Raw genomic sequence first — 13,973 nt, 5'->3', positions numbered from 1 at the left:
CGTTGGCAAAAGTACCCGAAAGGAGAATAAGTCACAAAAGACAACACATAAGAACAAAAGACGACCCTGGCTTGAAAATAGATCATTAATATTCAAATGATATTAGTAAAAATACTAGTGAATTCTTTGTCATTCAAAAGAATTTCCGTGAATATTTCGAATGTTCTTCACACAACCTCATTAAATCACCGAATCGGTTTATAAAATTCTTCTTCTAACTCTTCAGTTAATCTTTTAAGTACTTCAGTAAACCTTTCAAATAATTTGAATAAATATTCAAAACGACTTCAGAAATCTTCATTTGACTCGCTAAATCCCTCACAGTCAAAGTATATATTCCATTAAGCTTCGGTTAATTCCTCAAGTGCTTCACGTTAATGATTCCGAAGGCTTAATTAACTGCTGTAACTGTTAATGTTCAAAGTCCCCGGTGTAAAGGTCGACAAGTTTTGGTAACATGCTGCGGCAGTTCCCCAGTAAACTGGGGTAAGTTGTAATCCGGATGGTGGATATATTGCTTACGTTTTCGTAAGTTCTGGACATAGGCAGTTTTAGAAAGGATGAGGTCTTAAGTAACTCCATAACAGAAAGTGGCGACGTCGCAAGAACTCCTTCTGAAACGTAGTTCATTGAGAGGCTGAAATGAGTTGGTTTCGATAAGTGGATGCTACCTTCAGCTTTCTCTCTCTCTCTCTCTCTCTCTCTCTCTCTCTCTCTCTCTCTCTCTCTCTCTCTCTCTCTCTCTCTCTCTGGCAGGGTTTTTCAGAATATAAATATCTCTATCAGTAATTCTGACAGAGATTCCCGTATCTTTTTCTCCGTCACTTTTTTCCCACAGAGTACTCTAGCACCTCTCCGACCAGCTAGTCCAGTAATTCTCTCTCTCTCTCTCTCTCTCTCTCTCTCTCTCTCTCTCTCTCTCTCTCTCTCTCTCTCTCTCTCTCTCTCTCTCTGGGAGGGTATTTCAGAATGTGCTCTCTAACAGTAAATTCTGACAGGATTCCAGTGTCTATTCCAGCATCTCTCTCTCTCTCTCTCTCTCTCTCTCTCTCTCTCTCTTTCCAAGCAGCCATTATCAGTCATCCAAGATGAAAAATAATATTGTTGTGAACTTAGCCAAATTTAATTTTTTTTTTTAAATCGATATACGCCACATTTTTCCCCATGAGACCAACGTCTGAGGTTTTCTTGCATTTTACCTTCTGTTTGGGTTAGAACCCTTAGCCTGGGAGAAGATATCGTCGAAACCTTAGTCTCATTACTTCTTACAGTAAACTCACTCGCCTTTCTTTTGTTTCCAACATCTCAGATGATTCTGATCAATTCTCTGGTACCGGAACCTTACTTGTAGGGTTGCCTCGCGGGAAATCATCTGTATTGACATTTATAGTTAACCAGCACTGCAGGCAAGACACGATTCCACTCACATTTTCATCCATCCGTGTTTGCTTTCTGCAAGATTCCTACAGTTTCTCATTTGGTCCAACAGGAGGGCCCAGTTTTAGTTGTCACCTGTGTTCATACTTTTCTTGAGTAATTTGTCATATACAGTTTATGGATTTTTTAAAATAATTGATTCTTTGTCGTAGCTGATTGTAATGAAATATGTAAAAATTTCTTTCTTAATAGCCTAAAGTTAGGTAAATGAATGTAACAAGGGGAAAAGATAGAAATAAAGGTTTCTAAACAGAAGCATCAGCAACATGACACAAAAATAATCCATTGTATTTGACGTTTCCGCAACTTCTGGAGACATTCAAACACAAAAAATCAGATTCAGAATTTGAAAAAATACACAGTCCCGTTTAAGTGTTCATGTAGCAGTGATCATAATCCTTCGTATTTTTTTTTTTGTCCCTAGCTGCAACTCCTTTCGTTCCTTTTACTATACCTTCATTTATATTATCTTTCTTCCATCTTACTGCCCATCTTGTTACACCTTTAAAACCTTTTTACTCTCAAATTCCCTTTCAGCGCTGAATGACCTCGTAGGCCCCAGCTCTTGGCCATAGGCCAAAATCTTGTACTCCATCATATTCCATTCTTGGGCGCCAGCCACTGTTATGAGAAGTGGTTTTACGATGGAAAAATATGAATGATTCTGGATATGTGCAAGACAGGTCAGTCAGTAACAGAAAAAACTGGCACTATAGCTATAGTAACTTTAGTAAGCATTGTTACCCTGATGCTACTGCCCTTGAAAGTGTCAGAGGCTTAGGATTCCAAAGCACCTGGAGGAGAACCACCCCGTCCTCCCCCCCTTTCCCACTGAATGGCAGATGGGCCTCTCCCTGTTAAAACCACCGTCATTTTATCACGTCAGAGTTATTTACTGAGGACTGTTCCTGAGTTAGTAGTAGCCATATTCTTTGGGGGCTTGAATTTCAAGTGAATGGCCCCTGTGGGCTTGTTCCATATGAATACGATTTATCTTCTGAATATAATTGTAATAATAACCGGCATTACTTTGGCATTGCTATTCTTGGAAGTGCCAGCGTTTTGGGATACATATGTAATGTGTCTCACGGCAGAGGAATGCCTAGTGAAGGGTTATGAGACTCCCTGATGGGAGGAAGTTTCCCTAAATGATAAATGAGCAACTTCTCTTGAGGCCAGTGACAGCCACACTTCCATTACAATGAGCCAAAGTTTTCACTGAGATATACGGCATCGGATCTTGATACTCAATCAGGAACAATGAAGGACGCTCTACTGTCATCTTTCTGTAAATAACTGTAGCACTTTTTTTTTTTTTTTGTTTCTCTTGGTTACAGTGTTTATGATTAAATATTTAACTTTATATTACTCAATCGCTGGGTTTGATTTTTTGAAAAAACAAGACTTTTCGAGGGCGAAAATTCATTAGTATACTCGAGATAAAGATAATGGTAAGGAGAAGAGTTTAAGATTTTCCATTTGTACAGAAAATATGGTACAATAGAGAAAATATGATAAGGCATGCATAATCAAACGCAAAGCGGAACGAGCAAGGGAGCCGTACCAACGCAATATATTGACTAAACTACTAATTTATTTGATACAGTTAAATTACAATATTTTAATAACTTTCAAGTCAGAATAGTACCCCACGTCCTTGTCAGTGTGTTACATAGTTCCAATGATTCTGGTAGCCTAACCAGGTTGGTTTAATAGATTTAAAACCTCCTAAATACGCTATCCCTTTATTATCAGCTGTTCTGGGAGTAAGAGCCCGTGCTGCCATTACGCCGACCAAATCAATATCAAAGCTAACCTATTACTCCTTGTTTAAACTAATCATGTAGACTAAAACATTGCTTTCATTAAGTACAAACCTAGTACATGACTATGTAATTTTTGTCTAGGCTAGATTCTACTGTTGAGGCTACCAGTAGAAAGCCTAACCTTTGTGAACAAGCTTAGCCTAGGCTAAAGGTTAAGTACACCTTAGTTTTACCAGACCACTGATAACTAAGATATATGTTATTCTAAATGAAAAATATGTTGGAAAATATCTGTTGGTTAAACATATTTTGTCGGCCGGCTGATTTTTGGTTGAAGGGGTGCATACAGGATGCCCCCACCTCATTGTAATATCATTCAACTAAACAAGTTAGTTTTACGTTAGGTTGGTATTTTTAAGTTTACTGGTTACAATTTTGCCGTATTAGCTATGGACTGGGGGCTTGGAACATTTCTGTTGAATATGAGTCTTCAAAGGTCAATTAGCTTAGTTACAGCCGGATATGTTCAGTAAAATAACAGGGGATTGGCTAAGAAAATCGATTTTTGGTTATAAAGGATGGGAACCATATCATTCAACTAAGAAAAGTTAGTTTTAATCAGTATTTCTGTAGCTCCTAGACTGTATGGAACCTAGATATATTAGGGCCATATGTTACTTAGAAAATCTATTATGGGGGAACCATAATAACCTAAAGTAACCTAACCTAACCACATGTTATATGGGGTGCCCAAAAGCTCCACTATATACCAAAAGCTCCCTATAACGCGGTGCATGCGTAATGGCAAAAAATATAATCAGTTCTGAAGTTAATTACAGTCGAACAACAAAAAATAACGGAAAATTGTTGATATGCAACCAAAATACTATAGAAAAAGTCAATTTCCAAGGTAATACCTGACGTGGAGCTAATGCTTATTTCTACCAATTACTCTATGGTATATATCTGTATAGCCTAATGTTTTACATTTTTCAGAACCTGGAACCTGAAAAACTTCATCTGGCAGCTTGCAGATATGGATGAAGTTGGCACTGTCGTTTTGGAGGTGAAGGACATAGATTGGGAAGGATCACATACAATTCCAACATTTGATGATGTTAAAGTCGAAGAGATGACACCTGATAACTACATAGGTGATCATGACATTGGGAATGCTTGTGGTGAAAATATACCTGAAGGAAAAGATGTGATTGAGAGTGTTATTGTTGGATCTGCTGAGGACAGTGTTAGAGAAATTATATTTTCACCCTCTGTGAAAGATTCCTTGAAGGCCAGCCCTCTTGATATGAAGGAAATCATTAAGTTTGATTCAACAAATGGGAAGGACTTGATAATGCTTAATTCATCAGAAGTGAAATCTCCTACAAAAACTGAAGGTAAAGTCAGGAAAAAGTACTCTGTTCCACAGAAATTTAATTGTGACCTTTGTAATTTGAAGTTTGTAAGTCATTGTAGTCTTCAGATACACTTAAGACGGCACATGGGTTACAAACCATTTGCATGTGAACTTTGTGACTTGGCATATCCCACAAAAACTCAGTTGGTAAGACACATGAAAAATCACACCAACAAACTTGAACATTTTTGTGGAGAATGTGGTAAAAGTTGTTTAGATATTGGTACCTTAAAGAAACACGCAAAGTTTAAACATGGTGCAACTGAGGACACTTACAACTTGTATAGAATAAAAGAGGAATTAACAGAAGATGGGGAAAAAGTAATTTTCATTAAGACATACCGAAATGGTGAAACAAACATTCGACGGTTCAGGTTAGTTCCAAGTGCCAGTGCACAAATTGCTGGTTGTCAAAATGCAAAGGAGAGTAAAATCTTGTAAATTCAAAGAATTAGCATATTTTTTAATATAGTCAAGTTCATCAGATTATATTATTCATGGAATGTGTTGTAGTGAATGTAAGTCTTCCTTTTGGTAATAATGCCAAGTAATAGAACTAAATTACTGAGTGCCATCGTAGCTCAGAATAAAAGTATATATTAGTTTAAGCTAGCTTATTTAAAATTTTAATTCTACTAAGTATTCTCAAATTGTATTATATGAGTTTTTATAAATAATGAACTTACTGTATTTGATATTGATTTTTAGTTAATGCTAAGAATATACAGTACTATAATATTTAACATTTTGTTTCCTTAATTGAAAGTAATAGAGTACAGTGTGATCAAGAAACATGTTATTCACTTGAACCAATACTTGATGTATATTGCACTGCATCCATACAATAGACAAACCTGTTTTTTCACTTATACCAAGATGCCCAAAAGGATGAAGAGACTGATATTGAATTCAACCTTAGATGAAGTGGAGTGTCCATAGCACACAAGACTTTTCCCACTTAAGGAATTTGTTCCCATCATTTATTTGGCTCACATTGTTGAAGGAATCATAGACAGTTTACCAAGAACTGTTTTGTATTGCTTAGAGACAGCTTCCAATGCATATTAGCAGTTAATGATTGACTGACTAATCTAGTATGGTCAGTGGATCTAGACAGTCTGAAAACAAAAATACCTCTGATGCCTCCAATAATAAGTATACTCTTGTTGACAGTTATATTGACACATGCTTGAAAAGCATACTGCTATGATTTCATGATATTCAGAATGTCAGTTACATTAGGAACTGGATTTTACATGAATTGATTAACATTCATTGTGGTCAACTGTGCATGGGAGCAATGCTGTCAGTTCACCTCACACAACCATTTCCATTCTGAAGGATGTCTGTTGTACGAATTACTGATAGACTGAAGTTAATTACCAGTCTCTAACCTCCCAACACCTTTTGAACCTAAAGATACTGTCGAGAAGCCTGGTCCTTTGGCTTAAAGATCCTTTATGGGTGCATTCTACAACTTGTTGGCATTCTCATTTGCTAGGACTGTGAACCTTTGCCACCCTGCCTGTGTATCTGTTCAGCTGTCAGGGATAGTGATAGTAAGAGGGGGTGGTTAGAAATGTAATGAGGACAGTATTCTTTATCTTTTCTGAGGAATGAGACTACTCACGGGTACCATCCAAGTACTCGCTACAGTTTTTAGTAAGTGGATTTTTGCTACTAGGGAATGTTAAGAGGAAAGTGCTGCAGTCACTTTCTTTGGCCTCTCTTGATTTTATGATGATTTGGCACCATGTCACCCTTAAGCTGTAGATGCTCCAGGAGTCTGGGATGTGAACTGAGGGAGCAATGAAAACATCAGATGTGTTTGGACTTCTTGACATGAGCAAGCTACTTGTGTCCTAATGTACCCTCATTGTAGCAAAGACTCTTATGGCTTGGCCATTGATTCTACACTCAGTTTCATCTCATGCAATGTCTGCAGGTTATTAAATTGACAGAAAGATGTCCTCCTGTCTTTAGTATTGGGTCAAAACCTAGAATTATTGCTGACATCTTGTTACAAAGGAAGAGCCTCTTAACCTGTTGAGAGTTATTATCCAAAAACCTTGGGTGAACAAGCAGACAGTTTTGGTATTGATATCCTTTTAGGAAGGGATTGCTCATGGAGACTTAATACTAACATTGAAAATGTGCTTGTCCTGCATATTCAAAATCACAAAGGTTTTATCTACATCCCAGTTAGGTAGCACAGCATCCATCTCTGGTAGATTTTTGAAGATTGTCTCTGAGATCCCTACATTATTATTATCATAAGTTAGTGTAATGAGGTACTGAGTCACAATTCTAGATTCTCATATCACTCATCCAAAGGATATGTTATTGAATAAGATGAAGATTTTAGTAAAATACAATTAAAGAAGTTGAACTTGGAGAAAGAAAAATCAAAGGGAATGGGTGAAAAGTACAAGACTGAAAGTATTACAGCTTGGGCTACAGGGATGCTGCAAAGAATCTCTAGCACTGTTTACTAGTGCTGTGCCAGGCAAACTTTAAGCTTTATTCCCCTTAAGGGGAAAAATGCTTACAACTCAATACTGATAATGCCCTATGCTTTTGGTGGGATAAAAGGATCTGACAACCCTTCCTTTGACATCCTGTAAGTACAAGGCTGAAACTATTTAGTTTCCCGATCAGCTTGTACCCTTTCAAAGGAAACTAAGTTCCCCATCTAGTCAGTTATGTCAGTTCTAATCTGATTTTCTGGGAGACATGACTGCCTCTTTCCATAAGAGCTTCTTCAACACAGGTGTGAAAAGAGTTGTCTGGCTTTTATTGAGATCAAATTATTTCTTACTTTCACAATGGTCTTCATGGTACTCCACTCATAAAGACTTGACAGAGCCACCCAGGTTCAAATTAATAATTGATATCCTAGCTATCAAATAGATAAAGAAATTTAAAAGATTTCTAAGGAATGGTAAACACTGCTCCCACTTCAGGACAGAACACTTAGTAAGCTTTCTACAGTGCATATACGAGCTATGCTTATCGGGAAAAGTGCTGTACCTTACAGGAAATTATTGCCAGACATGTCAAACTCTCTAACTGCAACAAAACTGTGTCTTATAATGTGTTATAGGAATAAAAAATGTTTAGCCTCTTGATGAAAAACAACCTGGCTCTGTCTATGCATGACTCCCTTAGGAAGAGTAATGTGGCCTTCAAGTCCCAATGCCTAGTCTGAATATGCCCAAGGGCTTATATTTGGGATGACTACAGTGTACCTAAAAGTGTTTTGTACCATGTTCAGGTGCCATCAGGAGGGACTACAACTAACAATATAATACTAGACTGAGCTGTCAAGACTTAATAGCTAATATAAGCATCATCTACAACTCTCAGTATAGCCACTGCCTGTGCACCCTAGAGGTATTTCATATTTTAAAAGGAAAATCCTCCCTCATTGTTACGCAGGAGCCATTCCTTCCACCTAGAAATATCAGGAAACCCCCTGCCACAAGAACTTCATCTCCCTTTCAGCTCATGCCCTTGAGCAAGGAATTAAGGGGGGTTGTAACTATGCATGGTGGCTGGATAACAGGGATCTCCCAGTGGGAGTTCCCTTGATCTCTCCTCTCCAGAGATGCTTCTGTTTTTGGATACATCAAAGGGAGGGCAGAACACATGTCTGAGTGGTTTTTCATCCTCAGGTTTATGGACGGTGGATGGACCTCATCTGCACGAAAGCATCTTGGAAATGTAAATGCAATAAGCACAAAACCCTCTTGAACAGTGCTGTTACCCTGCAAGCAGTCTGGGAATGCATATGGGTCACCCTGTGGCACTGATGAGCAACAAAGGGGCTACTGTTTGTTGCTCATCAGTTGATGGAGCAGATGCACAAGTGGTCAGTTCATCACACTTTTGAGCTTTCAGTCCGGCACAGTTTGGTTAGAGGGAATGTTTCGGTGGATCAGCTCAATTTTTCAAGCTGATGAATGAATGCTAGCAATCTGATTGTGTGCTGCACAATTACAGGATACTCCTGGTGTTTTTCTCTTCCATGTCAAACTCCAGGCTTGCTTTGAATAATTGACTCAGAAACTACCTTCCTTCAGACTTGTGCTACCGTGTCTCTAGGGCAGTACAGGTCGACCATCACTAATCCAGCATCACTGGACCTTCTGGGTGCCAGATTAGTGATTTTACTGGATTACAGAGTGGTTAAGTTAGGATACACTTAATCCAACAGTTAACCATCTCATCATAATTTTAAAATACCCTGTAAATCAGTACAAGTTGGTTAATATGGAAAAAGAAACATTAAATAAAAATCAAGTGAAATTTTAATGAAGCAGAGGCAAAATAGATGGTACAGGTAATTCTATTAACTTACACAAGAAAGTTCATCACTGCCACTTCCAAAGTCAAGAGCTGGAATTTACAACGAAGCACATTTATATATTTTCTATTGTCATTTATTTTTTTATTGTATTTTCTAATTTTTTTATTTTTACAACCCAAAAAATCATGTGAGTGGGTATGTCAAAATGCACAAACTCATTCACTGGCATCGGAGAACTTGCCACAATCTGTTTTGGTTTGTTTTGTCTCGCTTATGATGTTTTTACATTTATATTTTGCACTATGCTCATCTGTATTTTTACATACTATATTTTTTCATTTTTTTATTTTTACAACCCAAAAGATAAATGCAATCGTGTGCATAGGGTATGTACAAATGCAGAAATTCATTCTCAGGCTTTGGAGAACATGCTACAGCTTGTTTTGGTTCGTTTTGTTACGCTTTATGATTTTTTAGATTTATATTTTACACAATTCTTATTTTTATTTTTAATGCATTTTCTCATTTTTTATATTTAGAACCCAGAAGGTAAACGCCATCGTGTGTGTAGGGTATGTATAAACACACAAACTCATTTTCTGGTGTCAGAGAACTTGCTACAACTTTTGGTTCATGTTGTTATGCTTATGATTTTTTATTTATATTTTACACTATTTTCATTTATATTTTTACTGTATTTTTTCATTTTTATTTTTACAACCCAGAGGATAAGCGCAACCATGTACATAGTGTACATACAAGCACACAAACTCATTCGCTGGTTTCAGAGAACTTTCTACAGCTTGTTTTATTTCATGTTGTTACGTTTATGATTTTCTTATTTATATTTTATGCTATTCTCATATTTTTACTGCATTTTCTCATTTTTTTACAACCCAAAAGATAAACACAACCATTTGTGTAGGGTACATATGTACCCACACAAGTAGCGCCAACAAACAATAGTGGCAGGTTGGTGCGATGAAATTTGAAGTTTTGCTAGGTGAAATTAGTTCCAGATTAGTGATGGAACCAGATTAACGATTGCTGGATTAGTGATGGAACCAGATTAACAATTGCTGGATTAGTGATGTTGACCTGTACTTGGTTGTCTGAAGTTTTCCTAGAGTGGGAGTTCAGCTGTATCTCGTTGTGGCTCAGGGCCTTATCATTCGTGCATCCCTATGCCAAATTCAATAGAAGGTTACAGAAGTTATTGTTCTTCTGCTAATGATCATGACTAGTAGCATGGCATTTTTGAAAGGACCCTCAACCTGCCTGTCAATTTAGATAAAAAAAAATTTGCAAATATAGTTATAGTAGAACATCCCTCAGTGAATGGGGAAGCACCAATAACTGTTGCACCTCTGCCTTCTCAGAGGCTAGACCAATGACTTTTGTGCCTATGCCAACATCATTTGGCTGTTTTTCCTCTTGATAGGTAAATTAGCAGATGATGGCCTACCAGTGCCAGCATTTGTTGGTGTTGTTGCCTGTGAAGAGGCAGAGCTGACAGATGCTAATCTCTGTAGAGCATCTGATGTGTCCACTGGAAAACAGCTCTCTGTTGAGAGATATGGATGTAGTAAGGAATCCTCTGAAGAGAATGTGGCTTTTGGTGCCCCCAAAGTGCCTCCAACTAAAGATGATGTCCAAGGCTGAATTTTTTACTAGTGCAAAACCAGCCACCAAACTTAACCAAACTGCCAATAAGACCTGATAATAAGAGAATGTTCCTAAAATTATTAAAAGTAAATTTCATACTAAAGATTCCAAACTTTATTAGAAATCTCCTCAGTAACACTGTGTATACAGTATTGTATGCAGGGACTGAGAGCTGACTGGAGGAAATTTAAAATGATAAAGTAAATGTCTTATCTGAATAGTATTACAGGAAACAATGTTGAGCAATTCAGTATCCCCTGCCCCAAAGAATATTCATTCTAATAATACTCATCATATAATGCAGACAATGGAAAGCCTTGTCTGGTGGAGCATTACGTACGCTGCCATTGATATTGTACACTATTACTATGCAGTCTCCACCACAAGTGATTGTAATTTATATTTTTTATAGAATGAAGGCACACAGTTTGTTCTGATTTATGTGCTTTGTATCATCATCATTTCCTGATGATGATAATGTGCTAGGTTTTTGATAAATTGGTTACTACTGCCATTTCTCATTTTGGGGGACATGAGTGCCCACTGCCCTCTTTGGGGAGATGTAATAGGTAACTGAAGTAGAATAGTTTAAAACTTTGGATCTGATGAGGGTTTTACCACATACATCCTGGGATGCAGATTGTAAGTGTAGTAGGTAAGATTATATAATGTGGTGATTCTCCCAAAGTCCACATTTGGATGCAAGGTATTTACCTAAGGTACAGTAGCCCTCACTGTCGGAGGACTTTGAATTCTGTCCATGTATGGATTAAATTAGTAACAGGAGCTCCTTATCTAAACCATATTGTTTTGTAATTGTGTTAGGTTTCAGAGTCCCATTTTTCCTGATGATCCGTAGAATTTGAAAAGAAACTTATTTCTCAAATGTATGGAGATCACAATTGTTCTCTTTTAGAGTGAAATTACTTAGGAATAAATTAATTATACAAGTTGAAGAGTAAAATCATCTAGTTATTCTGCTATTTTTCCTTTGAAGTTAGCTGAAAGTAGATATTGCAATAACCGAAAGTAGATATTGCAAGTACAGGCATACTGGTCTGCCCAGTGTTCTTTTTCAATTGTAATTTAGAGTGCTGTCAAAATTGGGTCCTCTGCAGGTGCAGTTGACTGCAGAATTCAGTTTTCAGCCGGATGGCACCTGAGCAAACTGTTCCTGGTTTTAGTCATGTATTTTCATGGTGGTTGGTGCCTATTGAAGTAATTAGAGTGACAGACCAATTTCTGCAGTGGGCACAAGCAGATTCCCATGCCAGATGCAGTGTAGCTGTAGAATGTAGGAGCAGATTCTCAAAAAGGTTCATCATGTTGCAGCTCAATCCAGTATTTGCTGCTCTTCTCCTACTTTGCCTGCTGACCAGATTTCCTGCTGGGCTTACTTGCTCTTCACCTATTTGGATTGCTGCCCACGCTTTGCCTGTTTTGATTGATTGCCAGCATCTCTGCTTTTAAACTGCTCAACTGATGGTCTGGATTAACTGCTAGTCTTCCATGTTGACTGCTTCCTACCTACCTACCTCTCTCCTTTGCTCAGTATCTGGATTGCCACTTGCCACCCAACTAGCAATTGTCCCTGTAGCTGAATCCTTTCCTTCCTACTATTGTACTGCAGTTCAGCTTGTAGCAGAAAAGAGTCTCTTTAATCAACGCACCACAGGCAATTGACCAATATGATAGTGATTGCTATGTGAGGGTTGACAACCAGAACAGACTCTTTCATCTTTTCAGTTAGGAATCTGCTTGACCACAGTTCTGTGGCAGACTCAATGGTGCAATTCCAATATTTCCATAGCAGTTATAAGCAATAAGCAAGGATGACAAGTAAGTTCTGTACAGTCCAATAAGAGTGGATAAGCTGGAATTTCTGAGTGAGTGACTTCCTGATTATGATCCCATGGGTAGAATTAACAAACTCAGTTTTCAAAATTCACTGTCAGACAGCAGCTGAGTTTTCAGTCAGAGCCACTACAGTAACTGATGGCAGACACCAATCTGCCCCTTGATGAGCTGGTTCTCAAGGCCAACAGTGATTAATATTTCTTGCAGGTAGGATGAAGGGCCTAACTTTGACACCACTCTTTGATGAGGATTTGGTTTTAGCCATCCATGCTGATGAGGAAGAGTGATCAGTAATGGCCTTCCACAATCAGGGATCATGTGCTCATCAGAATGCTGGAGTTTGGTTATCCTCTGCCAAACTACATAGCAAATTGTATTCTGGCAATTCCTGTGTTCAAGTTTCCTGTGGTTTGCTGGTCCCCAGACTTTTTGAACAATGATTGGACCAGTACTATTGGACTTTGTTTTCTTGCATCCAGAGATAAGGTGGCACTACAGTACCTCATTGATAGCAGAGGTGGTGCTATTGCATTGGATGGACAGCAGACCTTCCATCATCACTGCAGACATGTCCCACAGACAGGGAACAGTGCTATTGATGGAGTTGGCACTACCAGTTTGTGCCCATCAATTTGTGCATTTTTGTCCTATACAACTTTGGTTCATATAGTACTTCATTTGATGTTATGGTAATAACACCTAACCCACATGGATTAGGGCATTAACAGTGGGATTAGCACTCAATTAGGACTACCATGTCAATACTACCAGCAGGTCTGCGATTTCTGCACCAGGAGTTGTTTTGGGGATCATCAACAATTTATGCAGTTTTGCATTAGAAGCTGATAATTGACAAAGGTGACCCATAAGTGTGGACTGGTTTTTTTAAAGGTTGCCGAAAGCTAGGTTTCTTTTAAAAACTGTTTATTTCCTGGCTTATTTTCAAATTTTGTTTTGTTGATAGAAACCATTGCCTAGGTAGAATTTTTCCTCCCCCCAATCTGATTAAGTGCAAAGATAGGTCATCTTAAGCTGAAATTGACAACCAAATGAGACTGAGAAAGTAAGGGTTTTACCCTACTAGAAAGGCATTCACATTCATCGCCATTCTGAAAGGTTTGAGTTCTCATGTTTACTTACCCTTGGAAGTTCTGAAATAAAAGATTTAAGTGATGCGGTGATCTGCATCTGCTGTACAAGCTTTATTCATTAAAAGAAATTGAACTTATTCTGACCTTGTCCTATATTTTAGTTTTTGGAATATTTTGGTCACATATTTTTTACTAATTTTATTTACTGGCCTTGAGAATTTACTCCATATACTTTCTGTGTTCATAAATTTTAATTATTTTTTTAAGTATTTGTCTTCATTTTAGTTCTTGTGTATTTGTTAAATATTCTGGCAAGACCCCATATATATTCCTCTATATTCTCAATTACTGTTTATGGTTATTTCCTCTTTTCCATAATTTTTTACAGGATCATCTTTAATTTCATTTTCTTACATTTTAATGTCAAAAGC

The 13,973-nt window shown here is 37.7% G+C and overlaps 1 protein-coding gene across 2 annotated transcripts; it reads left to right on the top strand.

Annotated features, from left to right (window-relative positions):
• Positions 1–2,974: 2,974 nt before the first annotated feature.
• Positions 2,975–5,363, top strand: LOC136839135 (zinc finger protein 2-like). 2 transcript variants are annotated; one of them, XM_067104802.1, is made up of 2 exons: positions 2,975–3,140; positions 4,200–5,363. In XM_067104802.1, the coding sequence occupies exon 2, from the start codon at positions 4,240–4,242 to the stop codon at positions 5,059–5,061; it is 822 nt and encodes a 273-aa protein (XP_066960903.1). In that variant the 5' UTR covers positions 2,975–3,140; positions 4,200–4,239; the 3' UTR covers positions 5,062–5,363. The 2 variants fall into 2 exon arrangements, with proteins under 2 accessions (XP_066960903.1, XP_066960904.1); XM_067104803.1 differs by having other exon boundaries at positions 2,980–3,414.
• The last annotated feature ends 8,610 nt before the right edge of the window (positions 5,364–13,973 follow it).

This window comes from Macrobrachium rosenbergii, chromosome 6 (assembly GCF_040412425.1).
Source record: "Macrobrachium rosenbergii isolate ZJJX-2024 chromosome 6, ASM4041242v1, whole genome shotgun sequence".
Classification (NCBI taxonomy): domain Eukaryota; kingdom Metazoa; phylum Arthropoda; class Malacostraca; order Decapoda; family Palaemonidae; genus Macrobrachium; species Macrobrachium rosenbergii.
The sequence above is the reverse complement of the archived record's forward strand: the minus strand, read 5'-3'. Positions and strand labels throughout refer to the sequence as shown.

Bases quoted from the DNA above. Each gene is read 5' to 3' on its own strand.
- LOC136839135 (XM_067104802.1), top strand. From the start codon at position 4,240: ATGGATGAAGTTGGCACTGTCGTTTTGGAGGTGAAGGACATAGATTGG.